Source organism: Loxodonta africana, chromosome 9, assembly GCF_030014295.1.
Source record: "Loxodonta africana isolate mLoxAfr1 chromosome 9, mLoxAfr1.hap2, whole genome shotgun sequence".
In the NCBI taxonomy this organism is placed as follows: Eukaryota; Metazoa; Chordata; class Mammalia; order Proboscidea; family Elephantidae; genus Loxodonta; species Loxodonta africana.
In genome coordinates, this window is record NC_087350.1 from 45,537,651 (window position 1) to 45,561,330 (window position 23,680).

At 41.3% G+C, this 23,680-nt stretch overlaps 1 protein-coding gene across 1 annotated transcript in view; it reads left to right on the plus strand.

Annotated features, from left to right (window-relative positions):
* Window positions 1–572: 572 nt before the first annotated feature.
* Window positions 573–23,680, plus strand: part of FNBP1 (formin binding protein 1) — a 149,337-nt gene continuing 126,229 nt past the window's right edge. The window contains exon 1 of the mRNA XM_023544839.2: window positions 573–705. Within this exon, the coding sequence (XP_023400607.2) occupies window positions 682–705 (24 nt within the window). The 5' untranslated portion in view covers window positions 573–681. The remainder of the gene's footprint in view (window positions 706–23,680) is intronic.

Below are 23,680 nucleotides of genomic sequence, written 5' to 3' on the forward strand. Positions count from 1 at the left end.
GTGTTTTTCTTAAATCCAAAACGGCGCTTGGCGCAGTGGAGGAATCTCAGGTCTCTGTGGAGTGCGGGTAATAACAGGGGCCGGCTAGGTTCAAAGGCAAGCGGTTGTCTTGAGCAGAGAGCGTGGCTGCTAATAAGTAATTTCATTTTCATTTAAAAATTGGCGCAGAGAGTACTCCCGATCCCAAGTCCCACCCCCACCTACGTCCGCGTCCTCCCAGCCCTCTAGGGGATGTGAGCCCGCTGGTGGTCGCCTTAGGGAAGGCTGGCCCGGCTGGGCCAGGGGCGCGGGGCGGGGCGGAGGCGGGGCCGGCGCGCGTGCGCCACTGTCAGGCCGGCCCCGCCCCCGCGCACCGCCCTGCCCTCCCCACCCCTGCGCCCGCGGTCTCCGCGGCTCTTTCCCTCCCCCTCCCCCTCCCCTGTCTCCGGGTGTGGGGCGGGCGGGCGGGCGCTGCGGCGGCCGCGGCTGCTGCTTCCTCGGGCCATTTTGCTGAGGAGCGAGGGGGAGGAGGAGCCGCCGCCGAGACTCAAGGAGAGAAGCGGCGAACCGGAGGAGGCGGCGACCGAGCGGGCACCGGGCTTTCCTCGGCCGCGGGGACCTCGGGAGGCGAAGGGATCGTCGGGGAGGGGACCGAAGGAGCCGCGCCCGCCGCGCGGAGCGCCCCTTCCCGCCCCCTGCACCATGAGCTGGGGCGCCGAGCTCTGGGTGAGTGAGGGGCTGGGCCCGCCGGGCTGCCGGGAAGGTGCAGGGCGCGCGGGCTGGGCCAGGCTGCCTGGGGAGACGATGGCGCGCGGGTCCAGTTCTCCGTGGCCGGGGGGGACGCGGGTCCGGCTCCCCTCGTCGGCCTCAGCCTGAGCGGGAGACGCGGGCCAGACTCGTCTTTCGGAGGCGAGGGGGAGCTGGTCTGGGTGCCCGCAACGGCCTGAGGAGGGGGCGCCCCCGCGGGCCGGGATTGCCTCGCCGACCAGAGGAGGGGGGTGCGGCTCTGAGCCCCAGCGCCGGCCTGTGAAGAAGGTTCGGGTCTAGCTTCCCCAGCAGCCTGAGGAGTGGGCGCAGGTCTGGGTTCCCCCGCCGGCCTGAGGAGGGGGCGCGGGTCTGAGACTCCCCGCCGGTCTGCGAAGACGGCGCCACCTGGGTCCCGCGCGGCCTGAGGAGGGGGCGCGGGTCTGAGTTTCCCCGCCGGTTTGAGAAGAAGGCGCGCGCGGGTCTGGGTCTCCTCGCGGCCTGAGGAGGGGGCGCGGGCCGGCCTCCCTCTTCCCCGCGCCCCCGGGCCAGCCGTGTGTGTTGCGCAGGGGCTTAATCCTTCGAAACGAGTAACCGGATGTGGATACCCCTTTGTGTCGGTGAGGGGCTACGATGGGGGCCTGGAGACCCTTGGATTTGAGGGCTTGCGTTGTTCGGGCGCCGCAGCCGCGGAGCCTCTAGGACTGCTTTCTCTCCGTGGAGGTGGCCGCGGACTGGGCGCTCCTCCCGGAGGCGGGGCGGCCTGGGGGGGCGCCAGGTGTGGGGACCTCGGTTTGGGGGTGCCGGGGCGAGAAGTGGCGTCTTCCCTCTGGAGATGAGGACTGTTGACCTGTGGCGGTTTGCGGAGCACTTCTGGTTTTTCAGAGGCAGCTCAGATTCTGAGTTTCTTGTGGAGGCTGCGGTGTTTGGCTTAGAGGGGCAAAGTAGGAGGGGTTGAGGGGAGACACTGTGTTATCAATTTCAGGAAGAGGCATTCATGGGGTACATAATTCTTTAATCGCTGAGAGGAAGCAGTTTGAAACGGGAAGGTTGGCGGTGAGGAGCGCCTCGCCCGGCTCTTTTGGGTCGCGTTGCCCTTATCTTGGGGCGGGGGGGGGGGGGGGCGGTGTGGATGGGTAAACAAGTAGCTTAGTGTTTAGAGGTTCCCTCTCTCCAGGGCCAAGTGCGAACAGGGGATGCGAAGGTAAATCGCAGGCCATCCTAAGGAAGGAGAAACCGTTGGCTGTGGAATGGAGTTCATTTCCCTGCCTTCCTCTGGATTCCTGGGCAAATCGCTGGGCAAGAAACGGACAGTGCACTGCCCAGTGGGAGGAGTGAAGGAAATCTCAATTATCGCTCTGAAATACTCTCAAGATGAGCCATTTCCCATGATGAACTTTAAAGTGCCTCCCTTATTACCTTTTGGAATTCAGTATGTAAAGGGTGTGGAGGAGAAAGTGTGGGGTGGTGGTTACTATCTGAGAGGAGGCCAAGAAATCTCATGTCAAAATAAAACAAGGTTAGAGCAGTTATAAAGACAGAGATAATCCTCTCTTAATTTTTTTTTTTTGACCTTAACTGTTTTTACATAACCATTTCTTAGGCTCAGAAGCAGATACTGTATACCAAAATCCTAAAGGCATCAGCTCCCTTAAATTAAGAGAACTCATTTTATAAACAGCCTCTGTATAAAGGATTCATGACAAAATGTTGGCTGATGTTAACAAATATACACTTTTAAAATAAAATAACTAATTTGAATATTTGTACACACCCGCCACTAGGGTTTCCAGTTAGTCAAAATTTACTGTTTTAAGTGTTGTATTTCTTTCTTCTTCTATTCCTCCTCCATTCCTTTTGGCTCTTTTTAGTTTATCTGGGGTGAGGGAACAAATCAGAAGTAATCTTCATCAAGAGACTAGAATTTTGGCATGATTTTTTTCACTTGTTCAAACGGGAGAATGGGGTTGTGGAGAAAAATACATTTCTGAATGAAATAGATGTGGTTAAAGGGACTGAACACAATGGTGGACATCTCACAATGATGTTGGTGAACGTTATAGAAGGTGACCTGACAGAGAGGAGGCAGCTACCAGAATGGAACTGATAGAACAGTTCCAATTTGCTGCATTGTTCTGTGCACTTCTTTTTGGGGGCAGGGAGTGGGAAGGAAGGCAGGGAGTTGTCGAAAATAAATGGGAACTGGAATGTTTACAGGTGAAATGATACAAAGTCTTGGATTTGCTTCACAATAATTTGGGGGTGGTAGGGGATGGGAATGGGAATAGGGATGAAACAGAGTTGGTAGTTGTTGAACTTAGATGATGGGTACAGTAGAGTTCATAATACTATTTCTACTATATGTTTGAAATTTTCTATAACAAAATAATTAGAAGATATCCTTTAAGAAATAAAGTGCGAACCATTTGAAGAATTTTTGGGGGAAGTTCATGAGGGAGAGTGAATCAGATAGCAGTTAAATGTATGCAAGTATATGGCAGTGACAAGTGAAAGAAAAAATGAATGGAAGAAACACATTGCTATAGACTATAAGCGTTTGCCCTTGAGTAGCTTATAGTTTAGTAGAAGGAAAGGAATGAACACATTATTTGCAGTAGTAAACTAAGTGCAAAATCTGATTATTAAAGTGGAATGCAAAGAAGTGTAAGGGCAGTGAAATGTCTGTTTTCAGTTGCTTTATTTCATTTGTGGTGTTTGAGGTTTTAAGAAAAACCTAGCATAATGAAGGATTCTGAAGAACAAACCCCTAGTTCTCTGGTGGTCAGAGACTTGGTGATGTGCTGTGCATTGGCAGTCCAGTGGAGGGCAGTGATTGAGGGTTTTCCTTGAATGGTGGCTTTGGGATCATGCACATGTGTAATGAGATAATGATGGGGCTCACTTGGTAGATGGAGAGAGACAGAGTTATGGTTTGGGTGGCCATGAGTTATTTGTAACAGGTGGTTGCAGCTTTTCATATACCTTTACAAATGCTATCGGGTTTTACACACATTTTAGAACTTTAGTCATAGTCCATATAGGTGTTCTAAAAAACCCGTGGTTTCTAACATGTACTTTACATTAAAGGCCTACTCTTAAGCCACATCCTGCCTTGTAGAGGAAATTACTCTTCTCTTCCCCCACCTTGTCTTTTTCTTCTTTTAAACATGAGAGTAAACTTTAACATTCTAGGAAAATTTTTTGAGAAATCATGAAATGTCAGGAAGTTACCATATAACTATAAAAATGAACAATTTAAAATTGACTGCTAGTTATGTTTTTCATAACCATTAGTTTACATTTAAATTGGGGCTTTCTGTTTTTGTATCGGTTCATAACAAAGTTTAAGTGGCTGTTTTAAAGTGATTAAACTGTGATAAAATAATTTCTGTAGAACTTTTTATAACATTGCCTTTTAATCAAATTGTAAAGCTTTTATTGAACAACTATTGTGTGTCACACATGGATCTGGGTCTGTTGCAAGTCACATGTACAACTAATCTATCTGCTTGTTTCAGTAAAAGCATGTAAAGAACGTCTGCAACATAAGAGATTTATATTTCTTTGTAAAACGGGTGAAAATGTTACTCAAGCTTTGTTAAAAAGATAGTATTTACGTGGTGAATATATTGCACTGACTTGTTGAAATTATGACTGGTCATGAGAGAAATCAGGAAGCAAGAGTTTGCTACATTTGAATGCTTTTTCTTAACTACTTATTGACAGGAAGTGACAGATTATCAAAGTGTCAGTTCAACTTTTTATTAGTTTACTCATGGAGTGTGTGAATTATAAATAAACCCATTGGAAATATAGCTTTTTTCATAATTATTCTACTCTTTGCAGCTAACAGATTACTCAGTGACAGAGCCTAGTTTTGTTGTCTCCTAGTATCCACTCTGCCATCTTTATTCCTTTGCTCTGGTGCTAATGAGAAATTAAGTGGCCCAAAATATAAAAAGAAAAAGCAGAGAGATGTGAATAACTGACCACAGTAAGTAGTACTGTTCTTAGTCAGCTAGTGCTGCCATTACAGAAATACTACAAGTGGATGGCTTTAACAAAGAGAAGTTTACTCTTTCACAGTCTAGTAGGCTACAAGTTCAAATTCAGGGCATCGGCTCCAAAGGAAGTCTTTCTCTCTCTCTGTTGGCTCTGGGGGAAGGTCCTTGTCAGTCATCAGTCTTCCCATTGTCTAGGAGCTTCTCTGTGCAGGAGCCCTGGCTCCAAAGGATGTGCTCTGTTCCTGGTGCTGCTTTCTTGGTGGTATGAAGTCTCCCACTCTCTGCTTCTTGTCTTTCCTTTTATCTCTTGTAAGATAAAAGGTGGTGCAGACCACACCCCAGGGAAACTCCCTTTACATTGGATCAGGGATGTGATCTGAGAAAGGGTGTTAGATCCCACCCTAATCCTCTTCATCACAACCCAGTCCTGCCTCGTTAACCACAGGCAGAGATTAGGATTTACAACACATAGGAAAATTACATTAATCACAAAATGGAGGACAACCACACAATACTGGGAATCATGGCCTAGCCAAACTGACACATTTTGGGGGGACACAGTTCAATCCATGACAATACCTGTGTTGATAGTATGTCTTTTTTTTTTTTTTTTTTTTACCAGTGTTTTTAGAACAATTATAGTCATATAATGTGCCTTCAGCAATATGTTGAATATGTTGACGTTGACTGTGGTGTGCACTTTTAAGAGGCAGCAGTGTAAGTTATTTACCAACTTTACCAGAAGCATAATAGGAGTTCAGGAAATATTGAATGACTGAATGAATGAAGTCATTTTTTCCTTTTATTTTAAAATTTACTTTTTAAAAGGAATGGAGTTTCCAAGGAGGGCCTGGTAGATTTAAACTGCTGGCCTTTTGTTTAGCAGGCAGCTGTAGCAGTTAATCACAATGCTACCAGGGTTTCCAAAAAGGAATGGACAGGTAGTAACAACGCCTTTTTACACTTTGGCAGTTGAAAAATTTTTATAATCCTAAACACCTTTTTTAGATTTCATCTTTTTTTTTTTTATTAACTTTTATTGAGCTTCAAGTGAACGTTTACAAATCAAGTCAGTCTGTCACATATAAGTTTACATACGTCTTACTCCGTACTCCCACTTGCTCTCCCCCTAATGAGTCAGCCCTTCCAGTCTCTCCTTTCGTGACAATTTTGCCAGCTTCCAACTCTCTCTATCCTCCCATCCCCCCTCCAGACAGGAGATGCCAACACAATCTCAAGTGACCACTTGATATAATTAGCTCACTCTTCATCAGCATCTCTCTCCTACCCACTGTCCAGTCCCTTTCATGTCTGATAAGTTGTCTTCGGGGATGGTTCCTGTCCTGTGCCAACAGAAGGTTTGGGGACCATGCCCGTCGGGATTCCTCTAGTCACATCCAGACCATTAAGTATGGTCTTTTTATGAGAATTTGGGGTCTGCATCCCACTGATCTCCTGCTCCCTCAGGGGTTCTCTGTTGTGCTCCCTGTCAGGGCAGTCATCGATTGTGGCTGGGCACCAACTAGTTCTTCTGGTCTCAGGATGATGTAGGTCTCTGGTTTATGTGGCCCTTTCTGTCTCTTGGGCTCTTAGTTGTCGTGTGGCCTTGGTCTAAACACCTTTTTTTACCTTTAAAGTATCGTTGCTGTTAGTTGCACCTTACAGCAACCCTATGTGTGCAGGGTAGAACTGCTCCATAGGGTTTTCCAGGCTGTGACCTTTTGAAAGCTGATCACCAGCCCTGTGTTCCAAGGTGCTTCTGAGTGGGTTTAAACTACCAACCTTTTGACTAGTAGTCGAGCATCTAACCCGGGGATTTATTTCTTCTCTATTGTTCGTGCTACTTATACCTGATATGTATATGCGTGTTCATATAAGAACACCTTGTAGTGTGTTAAAATTTTAAACTATGCAATACTGATTTTATTTTAAACTTGAAGTAATTGACTGTTAATGGTTCCAGGTTTTGTAGAATTATCACTTCTTGTTGACCTTTGAATACTAAATTGAGTACAATATTAATAACAGTTCATTAGCTCTTGTACTGCTGTTTGTAACCCTTCAGAGATCTCTGTTGGGCAGACATTACTCCTCAAACTATGGTGAGTAGAATAGAATTACTTCAGCAGATAGACTAAATCAAGTTTAATTCTGTTGTCCTTACGTTTCCATAAGAACAGACTTTGCACACAACCTTTTGTGGTTACTAGATATTAGACAAAACAAAATATAACATAGGAGGTCTGGCAATTTTGTAGTTGATATTTACATATCGGTTTGTTGCCTTCACTTGACACATTAAACATGTACCTGAAAATATGTGTAAGTTGCATTTTTGGTAAGTAGAACTGTATTTCAAGCATGATAGGAGAGTTTTGTAAGTGTCTGTGCTTACAGTGTGACCATGTTACAGCTAGTGGTTTCCATTGGTGCGACATTGAAGGACTGTTCAAGCATCTCCCACTTCCTAGCTAAAGCTAATCGTGTGTTTCCTGCAAGGATTACTCATACGTGTTTCAGCAACACCACCCATATTTAAAAATAAGGCTTTATTTTGACACTTAAAAATTGCAAGCTACCAAGAATACATGCATGCCCTGGGAAATTAATCTAATTAGATTTTAGAATGTGGGTGTGAAGTCTTCTGGAATTAGCATTTATAAGGAGTATTTGTTTCCTGTTTTGGTAGTGTACAATCATACTAACATGAGCCTAGCAATTTGTCTAAAACCAAAAAAAAAAAAAAAAAAAACCCAAACTCATTGCCGTCGAGTCTATTTTGGCTCATAGCGACCTTATAGGACAGAACTGCCCCATAGGGTTTCCAAGGCCATAAATCTTTACAGAAGCAGACTGCCACGTCTTTCTCCTGCAGAGTAGCTGTGAGTTGAAACCACTGGTCTTTTGGGTAACTGCCGTGCCACCAGGGCTCCTTAGGGATTTGTCTAGTTAAAAAAAATTAATCACAAAGGGCCAAATATATATATACACACACACATACATATACATATAAAAATATGTACATATATATATGTTATACTCGGGTGTTAACTGGGATAGTACAAGTGTTTAATATTAATTGATAGTCATCTTCTGATTGGGATCAATATAACTTGTAAATCTCATTCTTTGTGTAAAATTCTATGTTAAATTTGTTTACAGAAAGTTTAACAATCTCAATTGTCTAATAGAAATAAAATCGTATCAGCTATATGTATATGTATATATGAAACTTCCATTGTTGCAAAAGTTACAATATCTGTTCACATTTAAACTGTAATATTATGTAAGTTGTATGGTAGAATTTTTTTTATTTATTTAGGGTATACCACTATGGTCATTGAAATTAACTATTTAATAAGAATTAGGTCTTAAAATCCCATACATGGTTTCAGTGTATACAGTTAACAGTAACAATTTCCATCTGTACTTCTCTACACTCTCTGCGGAGGTTCTAAAAATAGAAATAGCTTATAAGTAGATAAACTGTATAATTCTTGTAATATTTTCACATGCACCAGGCACTATTGCCTTAAATAAACACTGTTGAATTATCACCATTTAGGTTGCTTACCATGTCCCATGGGCTGTGCATGGTATTTTATGTCCATCGTCTCATTTATTCTTCACAAGAGTTCAGTGAGGTAAATAGCATTGGTGCCAGTATTCAGGAAAAAGAGTTGGAAGTGCAAAAGATTCATCGGGGAGTATCACTCGTGAAAGGAAAAGGGAGGGCTTAGCATTGGACAGGTGGAGCCATCAGACTCTGATTGCAGCTCTGAGAAAGCCTCTGCCAGCCAATTGAGGCGCTCCAGAGCAAAGATCAGCCACTCAAGGAGCCTCACGTTGGGCAGAAATGGCTAGGTCCTTTTACCTCTTGTCTTGTTCATTCATTGGCCAGGGCTCCCCGAGAAGACTGTGACCTTGGCTACCATCTTATTCAGTCATTGACTAGGGGCTGCTATGAGAAGAGCATGATTTGTTCTTAAAAGATGAGGCAGTCCCTGAAGAAGAGTGCCTGCTAACCATACTTCTTACAGCTGGGCACCGAGTCCTTTTTTGGAGCGAGATCTCTGGGTCAGCCATACCTTCCTACCCTTTTTTATAAAGGAAGAAATTGACGCTCAGAAAGGTAAAATAACTTGCCCTCCAGCAAAGTTCAGAGTAGGAAGCAGGGATTCAGTCCTAGGTCTTTGGGACTCTAGAGCCCTCCTCCTCCTTTTTTTATTTTTATTTTTTAAGGCTGTAAATTATTATTGTTTGAACTTTTTGTTATAGAAATTTTCAAACATACTTAAAGTAGAGAAAATAATGTCATGACGTCCTATGCGCTTATCATACAGCTTCAAGAGTTACCCGTGTTTTGCCATTCTTGTTTGATCTATTTGCACCCACGGACTTCTTTAGGGCCCTCAGTCTTCACCACCACACATTGTAATGCTACTCCAGTGCCTCCTTTTCTTGAAAAATCATTCATAGAACTAAAACCCTCCCCCCATCTTTTAAAATATGAAAATAGAAAACAACTAACATTTGTTAAGTGCCTAATGCACCTTTTTTTAAATCAGATTTAAATGTGTGCTTCCGTAATATAATGACTCTGAATTTAATTTTATAAATCTTCATTTTTAAAAAATTTTTTATTGTACTTTAAGTGAAAGTTTACAACCCAAGTCAGTCTCTCATACAAAAATTTATATACACCTTGCTATATACTCCTAGAAACCCTGGTGGCATAGTGGTTAAGTGCTACGGCTGCTAACTAAGAGGTCGGCAGTTCAAATCCACCAGGCGCTCTTTGGAAACTCTATGGGGCAGTTCTGCTCTGTCCTATAGGGTCGCTATGAGTCGAAATCGACTTGACAGCAGTGGGTTTTGGTTTGATATACTCCTAGTTGCTCTCTCCCTAATGAGACGGCACACTCCTCGTCTCCACTCTCTATTTTTGTGTCCACAAATCTCCATTTTACAAATGAGTCTCAGGTGAAGTTACTTACAAGGCTCACCCAAAGAGTGAGTGTAAGCGTTAGAATTTAAATGCAGTTTTTTTTCCCTGACACCAAAGCCCATGGTAGTTAAAAAAAAAACCTGCATCTTCTGTATTAGAAGCTCACAACCCTCTTTATCCTCATCACTGGGATTTCCCCTGTCACTGATGTAGATTTTTGCCTTTTAAATCATTTGTTACTCATGTCGAGAATCAGTGATGCACACTGCTATGTGCTGCAGAACCAGCAGGAACAAGACAGTCATGAATGAAGCTTATATTGTGGCAGGTGTTTCACATACGTTAGTAATCCCCTCATTTTCCAAATCCAACGTTGTTTTTTTCTTTTTGAATTGGTAAGAAATTTGTGAGAGTATTTATTAATTAGTAAAAAAAAAAAAAAAAAAAATTTTTTTTAAGGGCAGTATTGAGTTCCTGATTTGTCCCAACAAAAGTATGTCTTGGTGAATAATATTTTTTAATTAAATTGAGAAAGAGCAAGGAGGGAATAGATATTCATCACTTTGGGGGTGCTCTAGATGTCACAGGCAGGGCTTTTGAAGTTTTTGTTCTCCAGGAACAAGAAACCAAACACTTTTCTCATATCTATGACAAAGGAAAACTTGACACCTTTAAAGGACGCTATTCCTCTTGTATTTACACAGCCAAAACTGAGGATAAAAAAACAAACCCAGTGCCGACAAGTCAATTCCGACTCATAAAACTGAGGATAGGTTACTGAAACGTGTTATAATTCCAGACGGGCTCTTGGAAGAAACAGTGTGGGCACTCCCATTTGAGTGAGACAGCACTGGAGGGCTCAGGCTGGGTTGCATTGCTTGCCTAATCTAACATTTATTGGTGTTGGGCAAGCCCTTGCATTTCTGTTCTTCTTTTTCCTGATGTATAAAGTGTGGTCTGATGTTGCTTGCCTTCCGCTTCACAAGAAGGCTCAAGTACAAGTGTTTGTTATGTGCTTTGAGGTTGATGGATGACAGGTGGCAAGTAAATATAAATTGTTATAAAATGGGAAAGGTTAAGGAGAAAGCATACAAACCCTATTCTTTGGAAACAAATTGTAGAACTGTCCTGCAGCAAGCGAGACTCATGAAAAATGAGCAGTTCATTGTCCTAACCCTCTAGTATTCACAGTGAAGTCTTTGTCCTTTGATTTAAAGTTCTGTTTACATGTTAACAATAAAATAACCAAATATTAGGAAAATGTCTGGAGGTCTTTGCTTTGGAAAAGGAAATCTAGATTTCAAATGACCATATCAAATGCATGTTTATCTTTTTTTTTTTTTCATATAAAATATACTCTAAACACTAACCATAACATATTTGAGTATGCTCAACATATAATTTTAATATCACCTCTTAAGGGTAAAAATAGTTCTAACTTCTCCTTGGTTATTATAACCACACTTTTAAAAAATTCTACTGAAGTTCACATTATTTCCCCCCTCAAAAAGCTGGATATTTGCCACTTGAGACATCTAATACATTATTCTACGTAACAGCTTAGTTTGCAATTGACTTCTTTGCAAAGAAAACCGAGAGCTTTAAAAATATTCACATTAGGACAGCTATGTGTGAATTGCCTGGAACTCTTTGTTTGGGAAATGGATTTCAGGAATGTATACACATGAATATTTAAAATAGATTTTTCGCTATTTCTCTGAAATTTTTTTAATTTAAATTTTACTTTCAAAATAGGTTGTCAATTTTTATGGTTCAAATTTCAAAAGGTAGTAAGGTGGTGTACATAAAAACTCTCCTTGTCATACTAGGATAGATTTAATTCCTATGCGTCATTACTATTTTTGGCAAGAGGAGTGGTGGTGTTGGTGGTAAATAATTATGACTTTAGTATATAACAGAAGAAACCGAATAAAATTATGAAAGTTACCTTATGCAGATAAGAGCTACAGACATGATGAGTATGACTGGGAGTTACATATTTTCTCCATAGTATATAAAAAAAAAAAAAGTACCTACTAAGTGCCAAGACTTGTTTTTGCCCTCAAGTACCTTATAGCCTAGTAGGGTTACAGAAATGTAAACAAGAAATCACAGTACAGTGTGATAAGAACTAGGGTGGAGAAAATACGTAGAAGCATGTAGACAAGAGTACAACCTAGTTGGAAAAGTAGGATAAGTAAGTTATACAGGTAAAGGGGGTGGGCAAGTGTAGTGCACTCAATTATTTAATATGCCCCTTATAGCCACAGTCCTTGTAACTCCAACAAAATGTTTGTAGGACGGTGCAAATAAGGTGCCTGTGTCTCGTCCAGATGATTGGAAGCCTATGAATAATACAAATAAGGTGCATGGAGTCCTTGTGGGAGTAATGCAAATAAGGTATATGGAATCTTAACAAAGAGATTGCTCAGTTTGGTCATCCCGCTGGGCTTAAAATGATCACATCCCAGAGGTGGTGGTGGTGGTGGCTTGGGGGCTTGCTACCATCAAGAAAGAAGAGCCAGGAGTGGAGTGCATCCTTTGGATCTAGGGTCCCTGTGCTGAGAACCTCCTAGACCCAAGAAACAGAGGGAGAGAGCTGTAACACTGGAGATGGTGCAAGATAGTGGGTAGAGGTGGCAACAGAACCAGGAGACTGGCATGAGATGGCTCAGTGGGCTTCCTGGCCCACGGAGCAAGGCAACTACAGGTGGGCGTGCTGACCCATGGAGTGAGAGAGCTGAGCTCCTTAGGCAGGTGGCTTCCTGGCAGAGTGGGCTGCCTCTGGGTACTTAATGACAGAGCGAAAGAGCTTTGTAACACTTTCCTGAGCAGGGCAAAGGGCTGAGGGCTTAGAAATGAGGCCTGTGCTGAGGGGGCTGAGAGGAGCCTGTGCAGAAGGGACCGAGAGGAGCCTATGCTGAAGGGACTGGAAGGAGCCCTGCATGGCCAAGAGGAGCTGAGAGAGCTGTTTTGCACTGAATAAGGCAGATTTTGCTTACATGCTTCCTGATCCTGATCCCAAGGTGTAACCTATTTAAAACAAAAACACCACACTCATTGCTGTGGAGTCAATTCTGACTCATAGTGACCCTACAGGACAGAGTAGAACTACTCCAGTGGGTTTCCAAGGATCAGCTGGTAGATTTGAACTGCTGACCTTTTGTTTAGCAGTTGAGCTCTTAACCACTGCAACCACCATGGCTCCTGTAACCTATTACCTCCCTGCCCCTGAAAAAAAAGCAAACCCATTGCTGTCAAGTCGAATTCCACCTCAAAGCGACCCCATAGAACAGAGTAGAGCTGTGCCATAGGGTTTTCTAGGCTGTAATCTTTGTGGAAGCAGACTGCCACATCTTTCTCCCATGGAGCATCTGGTAGGTTTGAACCACTGAACTTTTGGTTAGCAGCCAAGCGCTTAACCATTGTGCCACCAAGGCTCCTTTGTAATCTGTTAAAACCTGATAAATCTTGTAATCGTGAGTATTGTCTGTGAGCTCTTTGTGTCCATTGAAATGAATTAACAAACTCAGCAGAGAAGTAGAGAGTGCCATGAACGTAATGGCTGGTGTCAAATTGATAAAAAGGTTTGAGGGTGGAGGTATGTTTGACCTCCACCTCATAGGGATCAGCTTTGGGCTGATACTGATCTTGATTATCTCTCCTCCCTTTTGTGAAGTTATGACGCCCCAAACCATTTTTTACAGCAGCTTTATAGGGTCGCTAGGAGTCGGAATTGACTTGACAGCAGTGGGTTTGGGTTTTTGGTTTTGGGAACTGATGTAGACAGAGCCTTCCAGGAAGAGGGAGTAAATGGCATGTCCAAAGGCCCAGGAGTGTAGGAGGACATGGATTTCTAGAATGAGGAGAGTCTATGATGGGGTTATAAGAGGGGCCTGAAAAGGTGGACTGGTTGAAAACCATGTGAGAATTATGACTTCACCTTGAGAGCATGTGAGATGCCTTTGAACTGCTGAAAATAGGAACCTTAGGGCCGGATTTTCAGTCTCCTTATGGCAGTTCTACTCTGTCCTATAGGGTCGCTACGAGTCGGAATCGACTCAACTGCAGTGGGTTTATGGCAGTGTTGGAAAGGAGCTTAAATAGATGGAGGCTGAGATGGGCTACTTGGCTGCCTACATTAATGATGAGGGTTGAATAGAGAGCCTTTCCATGATGTTTTGCACTTCCCCAACATTTTTATATGGGTTAAGTTAAAATGAACATAGGTTAAAATAGTCTTGAATGGCTAAAGAAGACCTAACAGTGTACACCTTGAGAGGTGAGCCAAAAGGTGGGAAGGTGACACAGCTCCATTGCTTTGGCCTATGAGTTAAGCAGTATTTTAGCCTCAGGTCCTTTTTTTTTTTTTTTTTTTAACCAGGGGACACAAACAAAAACCAAATCACTTCTTTTTTGCCCTGTCTGTTTATGATCAGGTGGTATAACTTTGGTAGTGTTGTCAGGGCCTGCTCCTCAACTCTTTTAAAGAGATTTGGTATTTTCACTGTGCCTAAAGGTCACTCATGCTAACCAAATTCCCAAGACTGATGAATAAACCAGAACGCAAATTTTAAATTTATAGCGAGAAGTGTATTCTTAAGGAACTAGATATTCACATGTTTCTTGATCTGTACATTCTCTTCCTGTAGGCTAATCTGTATGGAAAGCTGAATTCTATAGAAAGCTTTCTGGAGAGCATAAAATCAAATAGAACTAGATGATTTTAATGGCTGGTGATAGAAGCCAAAGGCATCTATCTCCTCTAGATGGACAGATGGGCTGTAGGGTACATTAATATAGATGTTATGTAGATAATTCCTTTTCTGTTAACCCCTTCTTTCTTTAGACAGAGTATAGGAAGATTAGTTGTTTAAACCTTAATTCCAATTTCTATCCCATCTTGAATCTCTGAGATTATACAGGTACCAAGATTGGATATTGGGTGTTCATCATCTCATCTCTTACCACCATTTCCCAAACTGGAAAGTATGAAAATCTATAATGTTAAAAGCTCTCCTAGGGAATTCTAACGTGGCTTAGGTTAGCAATATTTAACACTTTCTTTCTCATGCATTCTCAGTTTTTGCTAATTTTTCTTATTCTTTACAACAAACTTAAAACCTAGTAATATATTGGAGCTACTTCTTTACCTTGGTGGCATAGTGGCTAAGAGCTACAGCTGTGAACCAAATGTCGGCAGTTAGAATTCTCCAGACACTCCTTGGAACCTCTGTCAGGCAGTTCTACTCTGTCCTATAGGGTCGCTGTAAGTCGGAATCGACTCGACGGCAACGGGTTTTGTTTTGTTTTTTTCTTTACCCTTTCAGCCATTTATAAACATAACCGATTTAAGGTTAGTTCTTTGTTCCTTTTGGTTCTTCCCTAGTTGCAATTCATTCATGTGCCCAGGTAAATCATCATTCATTAATTCATTCGACAAATATTTTTGACCACCTATTATGTGCCAGGTATTGTTCTAAGCAAAAAGAAAATGATAGTGAACCAAACAGTAAAAAAAATTGCCCTTAAATGCAATCTCTATATACAACATATCATGTAAAAATAAGGAAATGAGAAACTTAGAAAAGTAGGATCAGGTTTGGGAGGAGAAGAATAGTAGCTTAGTACCGGACATTTTACTAGGTGTCTAGTGGATATCTAAGTGAAAAGTTAATGGATAGTTAAATATGTGTGTCTGGGGTTCAGAGGAGAAGTCCAGGCTAGAGATATAAATTTGGGTAATCAGATATGCTATAATTTAAGTGGTAAAATTCTAAGCTCTTGGCACAGCTATATATAACTATAGTTATATATTCTTCCAGGTACTATTATTTAACTTTAGAACTCTGTTACTTAGTAAAACTGTCATAATATGTTGACCTTTTGGACACTAGCTACACTCTCTGTTTGCTGAAATGTTTACCTTACTGAGAATCATTATGTGAAATTTGTTTTAGATTGGGAGGGGTATAGACTCTTGAGAGTTGATTGGTTTTGTAAATTGTTGTAAGTGCATAATAAATAGATCTTGAAACTTTGATATGCTTAGAAATTAAAACTAATGTACCATTTCATAAGTGGAAAAAATAAAAATAAATGGCCATTAATGGGCATTCATTCTTTGGTAGTAATCAGAAATTAATGTCACACATACATCATTTTAATAGGTTTTTGCAGACAGCCTGAAAGTACAGACTCTCTGTCTTTGAAAGCTGTGTGCTTATCCTGACATTTAAAGGTGAATAGAGAATGTTTAGAATTACTCAGTCCATAACTTTATTAACTACTTGAGATTGCTGTTGTATCTGATTTTGCTTAATTTTTCCTTTTTATATTTCTCAGAGATAATTTAAAATTGGTAATATTAGGTCATCGAATAAATCAGATTTGGGGGAATTCTACTTCATATGTGTGACAGATTCTATTTTGCAGAGACGGCCACAACAATATCTCCCATCCCACATGTCCTCACCTTGAAACTCCTCCCGTTGAGTGGTGGGGTTTGTGTCCCTTCCCTTTGAACCTAGGCAGACCTCTGTGGCTGCCTTGACCAGGAGAGTGTGGTGAATGTGATGCCATGTGATTCCTTCCAAGGCAGGATCACAAACGTGCCCTGCATTTTTGCCTTCCTCTTTTGGATGATTGCTTTTAGAATTCAGCCTACATATTGCGAGGAAGCTCAAACAACCCGCATGGAGAGACGATATGGAGGAGGCAACTATAGAGGTTCCAACGGACAGCCCAGTTGAGGTCTCAGCAAACAGTCCTAATCAACTGCCAGACATATGAGTGAAGGTGCCTCCAGGTGATTCTAGCTCCTAGCAGTTGAGTCATTCTAGCCTTCAGGTCTTCCCAGCTAAGGCCCCGGGCCTAACGGGGCAGAGACAGAGGCAAGCCATCCTTGTGGCCTGTCCAAATTTCTGACCTATAATAAAATGGTTCTTTGTTGCCATTTTGGTTTTGGGGGTGATGTGTTACACAGCAATAGTAACTAGAACAATATGCTCAAATGTAGTAGACAGTAATAACACTACTCCATTTATTAAAGGACAGGGCTATAGTCTAAAAATAAAATAACATCACGTTCTCTTAGAAGAAACCCCTTAGGATATGAAATTGAAAATCTGAGGAACATCCAAGAAGTTTTTTTTACTTATTTCCTATGAAGATGAAAGAATAGGAAACTGAGAAGCTCTGGCATGAAGACATTGAAGCTTATTAGAGAAAGAAACAAAACTTAAACTAAGCTTGTTCTTGGTTCTTATCGCAAGATTGTACACTATGAATGTGGAGATTCTGAGCCATTCTTCATAAAATCTCAGAATTTTTATGTTAATTGCTGTAACCATGGGCTTACAGAAGAGGATATTTCATTGCAATTCCTTTTTCTAAGACATTTTGCCAGTTTTTCCCCTAAGTTTCATCTCCTCTTCTTTGAAATGTAAGCCATGCATATCTACTTTAAAACTGTTGTTTCGAGGAATATCTAATGAAATGCAAAATTTTCTATAGCTTTTTTTTTTTTTTAAGTTGTGAGATAAGAGTCAATGTTCTGTTAGCCATGAATCTGCTGGGCTAAAGTTAGGCATATGGATCTATTTCTCTCTCTTTTACTCATTTCAGTCTGTGTTTTCACTCACTGACAGAAAGACCAAGAGATACTTATTTAAAAGTTATTTTATTTTATTCTCATTATATAAGATTTCTACAAGTTAGGCAGTTGTCATATTGTTTAAGAGCATGGGTCTGCAAACAGACTGCTTGATTCATGTCCTGATACTAACTGGATGAGTAATTCTGGGCAAGTCATTTAACATCAGTTCCTTCATCTGTAAAATGGGAATGATAATAGTGCCTTCTTTATAGCAATATTGGGAATATTAAGTGAGTTAATGAGTACTTAGACCAGTGAATGTCTGACACATAAGCTATATTAGCATTGGCTATCATTATTTTTTGCTTCCAAAAACAGGGCGTGACCTCAAGTCCCTTCGATTCAAGTGTTCTAAGGTAATCAACTGACACTGAAATAGTTGTTTTAGGAGTACCGATTCATAATAAACAGAGACCGTGTCAAATATCCATTATAATACAGTAACTACTGCTAAGACTACAAACTCTATTTAGAACTTTTATGTCGTGTTCCCACACTGGAGCTCAAAGAAATGCTAATAATGTTAATAGGAGCCTTGTAAAGGGTTCAGCAGTCCAAAAAGTGACACATAAATAGAATCATTAGGCACATTCCTTAAGTTGTTAGGCACTCTGTACATAGATTGAATGTCTTGGGTGTGACTCCATAGGCAAAAATATCAGGGACTCTTTTTTTGGCTGAGAAACCTGAAAGGCTTATTATTGTTCAGTGTATTTCATCACTTTGGTAGATCAACAAGTAAATAAGGTAGGTAAATTATATGATTCCAGAAAAATTTTTGGCAGTGAAGTACTTTATTTCTAGATGGAAATATTCTACATAAACTCGATGGAAATGAAAAGCAGGATGAGGGCTTCTCATCTTTACTTTCTAGATTTTCTTGAATGATGAAATTCCAGGAATTGTCTGAGAAAACAGAATGAACAGTCAATAAAATGAAGAAGAAACCCTAGAGGGAAGTTGGAAACAGTTGGGTGGGATAAAGAATGTTCCTGATAACTTCAAGCAGATCTATATATTGTCATTTGATTATTATTAATAAATTTAAGAATTAATTACACAAATGGGCAAAGAGTAGTCTCCACCAATAGTGTTTCGTTAGGTGTCACCAATGTGTGGTAGTCTGTAAATAGATCAGTTTATTTAAAAATAAATAATATTTATCTGAGGTATTGACCCCATGCTTGAAGTATGGGGACTGTTAAGTGATTATAAACATAGGCCAAGCTAAAGATTATACGTACTTTGGTTCTTCAGTGTGAGAGAGACCAGGGTAGTTTGAAGGGAGCTTAAAGGGAGACTACCTGATATGCTGAGGGCAGTGATGGTTCAGTGGTAGAACTCTCGCCTTTCATGCAGAGACCCAGGTTGAATTCTCGGCACCTCAGATGCACCACCATTCTGTCAGCGGAGGCTTGGTGTTGCTGAACAGGTTTCAGTGGAGCTTCTAGACTAAGACAGAATAGGAGGAAAGGTCTGGTGATCTACTTGGAAAATCACCCAGTGCAAACCCTGTGATCACAATGGTCAGATCCCATTGTACATGGGGTTGACATGAGTCAGGGATTGCCGTGAGTCAAGGGCCACCATGAGTCAGGGGCCACCAAGGCTCCAAGGGCCACCTCAACAGCTGCTAACAACAACATCTTACATTCTCTGCACTTGGTAGTCTTTGAATTATGGGCCAGTCCTAGCAATGAGGAAGTCTCATTTGGGGCTTAGGTTGATGCTAGAAGCTACTGTGCTGGGTAAAATAGGATGCAGACGCCTCTAGATGGGATTGTGGAGAGTGAAAAAATCAGTAGAGAAACCACTTTCAGAGAGGAAAGGAGACCCCAGACTCATACGTATGGAGGGGCAGGATTGATCAGCCTCCTAGGAAATCATTAAATAATCAAGAAAGAAAAGGAAAAAAGAAAGGGAACAGAGGGAATGTACGATATGCTGGAGCCATTGGTGGTTCACTGGTAGACGTCTCACCTTCCATGCAGGAGACCTGGATTCGATTTCTGACCGTTGCACCTCATGCATAGCCGCCACTGGGCTGTCAGTGGAGGATTACTTGTTTTAATGCTGAACAGATCTCAGCGGAGCTTCTAGACTTCCTGTCTCGGAGTGAAAGCTAATCTAGACAACCTCTTTATCTTACTGGTCTTTTTCACCCCTGTATCACATAGGCCTTCGCATTCTTCAAACACGTCAGTCTGCTTCCATCCCAGGGCTTTGTACTCCTTTGTAGTAGCTTTGCCCTCTGCCTTGACCTCCACCAGGAATGCTTCGTGGTCCTTTACCTCCTTCAGCTAGCTTTACTTGGATGTGGTTGTCATCCTCCTACTATCCGTTTACTACAGTTATACACTAGATGAACTCTGATCGTTTAACCACGACAGAAGAAGACTGTTGAAGATGCAAATTTGGGAAAATGGCATGATTTCAGAATCATAATTTATTACTTATGTGTTTAAGTTTTTTTGATACGCTGCATATGCTTACTCACGATACATATTTCCCCAGTCACTCAGCTTTCCTTACTGGAGACGACCACTGTTCCTAGTTTATTGTGAATTCTTCCAGGGCTCTATCAAACTCCCCCCAGAAAAAACAAACGATTTCAACTCATAGTGACCCTATAGAACAGAGTAGAACTGCCCCACAGGGTTTCCAAGGCTTAAACCTTTATGGAAGCAGACTGCCGCATCTTTCTACCATGGAGCAGCTGGTGGGTTCAAATCCAGCAGCCAGGCATTTAACCACTGCGCCACCAGGGCTCCTTAGGGATCTATCAGGCATTTATAAATAAATGCCCTCCCTTCATACAAATGTTAGCATACTCCACACCTTATAGTATTTTCTCACTTTTACCATACACTATCTTTATTTTCCTTTGTTGTTGTTAGGTGCCGTCAAGTTGGTTCTGACTTGTCACCCTATAGGACAGAGTAGAACTGCCTCATAGGGTTTCCAAGAAGCAGCTGGTGGATTTGAACTGCCAACCTTTTGGTTAGCAGCCGCACTCCGGCCACTACCCCACCAGGACTCCATTATTCTGAATGTAACCATTAATTCTTAATTATGGTACATCATTACATGACCATATATGGTAATGGTTACATAAAATTCTGTTCCATGAATATATTGTAATTTATTGACGGTCATTTAGATTTTTTCAATATATTTTGCCGTTAAACGTAATACATGTTAAGAGTCTTATGTATAGTTATTTTGCACACGTGGAGGGTAAATGCTGAGAACTGAGATAGTACCCAGTTGTCCTCCAAAGAGGTTCTAACAGTTTGTGCTCTCACTAGCCACATTGTCCCCAACACAGTGTGTAATCAAACATTTTGATGTCTTCTAGTCAATCAGGTGAAAAGTGGTATTTCGAGGTAGTTTTAATTTTCATTTACCTTTTCAAAGTTTAAGAGCCATTCTCTCTTTTTTTAATTTAACTGTTCATGTCCTCTGTTCATTTTTTATTGGGTGGTAATTTAGGATATGAATGTAGTTTAAGAAATAATTATTCCAAATGTCTAATGCAAAATGTCTTTATTTTAGATATTGGCAAGTTAATAACTTAGAAAAGATCAGTTAGATGAAATTTTACCCAGCAGTGAATCACTTTTATATGATCTTTCTTGCCTGGTCTTTTAACTCCTACCAAATGATTGGGTGGGACAATGCAAATAAGGTGCTGTGGCCCACCAAGGGGATCATACATCTTGGTAATAATGCAAATAAGGTGCATAACACCCTTGAGGGGGGATGGGACTATGCCAGTAAGGTGTATGGAACTCTAAAGAGGGGATTGGTCAGTTTTGCCATCCTGTTGGGCTTAAAAATGAGCAATCCCAGAGGTGGAAAGGGGTACCTCACTACCACCAAGAAGAAGAGGCAGGACCGAAGTACTGAGGTTCTGCACTGAGAGCCTCCTAGACCCAGGAGACAGAGCTGTAACACTGGAAATGGCGCGAGCCATCAGAAAGCGAGAGCAGGACTAGGAGTCTGGCCCGAGGCAGCGTAGTGGGCTTCCCCACCCATGGAAGCAAGGCAGTTACAGTGGGTCTGTTGACCCACAGATCAGGAAAGCTGAGCGTCTTCAGGCAGGAGCCTTCCTGGCAGGTTGAGGTGCTTCTGGGCACTTGTTGGCAGAGCTAGGCTTGGGCTAAGGCTTACTGGTGGGTGGGGTGTCCCCGGGCACTTATTCGCAGAGCTGAAGAGCTTTGTATCACTTACTCCAGCAGGGCTGAGGCTAGGTAGAGGGGCTAAGAGAGAGGCCTGCCTGCAGGGACAGCTGAGAAGAGGCTGTTCTGATCAAAGAACTATATCCTGAGTCATTTCTGATCCTGAAATGTAACCTGTTAAAACTCACTGATTGCCACTGAGTAAATTCCAACTCATAGTGAACCTATAGGACAGAGTAGAATTGCCCTATAGCATTTCCAAGGAGTGGCTGGTAGATTCGAACTGCTGACTTTTCGGTTAGCAGCCAAGCTATTAACCACTACTTCCCTAATCAACCCCATAGCTGTGAGTATGATCTGTGAGTTCTGTGTGGCCATTGCAACAAATTTTCAAACCCGTCAGAGAAGTCGCACTGTAGAAGGGTGGTGTCAGAACTGGTAAAAAGGTTGGAGGGTGGACATGCCTGAGGAAGTCAGATGCTTCCATCTGCCAGTTTTTACTAATTTAATCTCCCTAGGATTGTTTTATTAGAAAACAATTAGATTTAGATACAATGTCTGTTTTAGTACCATACCATTCTAAATTAGGTTGACTGCTGTAAGTGTGTCCACTTTGTCATACCCTTACTGAAAAAGCACCTTTTAAAAAGTAGTTTACAATCATATAACTTGGTGTAAAATTTTTCTTAAAAATTCGGTTTATTCTTTCTATGAAAAGGAGAGTGATGCTCTTTGTCTGATAGATTTATTCTGGAGGAGACTAAAACAAAATGAGCCCTGTATATTTGGACCCAAGATTTTGAAAACTCATACTAAAAATTATGAACTTTCTAGTTGTAATTATGTAAAATATGCCTAATTGGTACACCAAGTAGTACTCTTAACAGTAAAAGTAATGTATTCCTTCATTGTTACTTAATGCCTGTGTAGAAGAGCCCTAACCATCCTGTTTATGAGTTCTGTATTTTAAAATATTTCTGTGAAAACGGCAAGTTAGCCATTTTTACTATGTCTGTTTTCTAGGTTAATAGATTTAGTAAAGTATTTATCTCACTTTCTTTGGAAGGTAAGCTCCATGAGGGTAAGGATTTTCATTTGTTCACTGCTATATCTCCAACACCTAGAACAGTGCCTGGCACATAGTAGATGCTCGATAAATAAGACAGTTACCCACCTAGAAACAGTGGGACTTTGTCTTTGACAACATACCAACTCAGGCTCTTAGCTAATCCACATGATTTTTCAAATATTTATTTAAAAAGTGGGGGTGGGGGTGGGGAGGTGGGTCAGTTTTAAAGAAAGTGATGATAAAGAGTAAGATTATTTTTATTTGTTGTCACAGACGTGGGACCAGATTGGTACTAGGCATCTTAGGTATATCTAGGATGGCAAAGAGGTAATTTGTGAAGCTTTTTGGTCTTTGGAAATTTAAAAGCCAATGTAAATGCTATATAAAACAATCGGTCTTTAACTCTTTGGAAACATCCTATAAATTTTATCCTAAGTAATTAAAGGATTACATTGTTGTGTTTGAAGTCTCCTTAATGGTTGTCTAAATACACTTGTTGCAAAACAGGTTATTGTTATATGTTAGGTGCTGTTTTAAAATATACCCACAACATTAATTCAAACTCAAAGAATTAATTGGAAAAATTGTTTACTCTGCAAATTAATTTTCTATCAAATTAGTTGTTAAGTTATGTACTAAAACCAGTATTTAGAGGCTTTCAGTCAAGTTGGCTAATCATAGTTTTCCCAGAGTGTGCGGGAGACATGAGCTGCTGAAGTAGAAGAAATTGATTTTCACAGTGAGTATCCAAGTAGCTTTGACATTTTTATACCTTACTCTAATTATAGTCTGTGATGGAAAATAACTATTTGATTCTTTTTTTAAACCGCTATAGTTTTAGATTGACTATAAACATTATTAAATTTACCTGTGTTATAATTCACTTCTACAAACTTGTATTATGCCAGACATTATGCTGTAGGGGTAGATAATGAAAAGATTGAATAATAGTCCTTAAGTTTAATAGGGCTAAGGTTCGCAAAGAATATTGAATATACCATGGACTGCCAGAAGAACAAACAAATCTGTCTTGGAAGAAGTATAGCCAGAATGTTCCTTAGAAGCGAGGATGGGCGATATTTCATCTCACTTTGGACA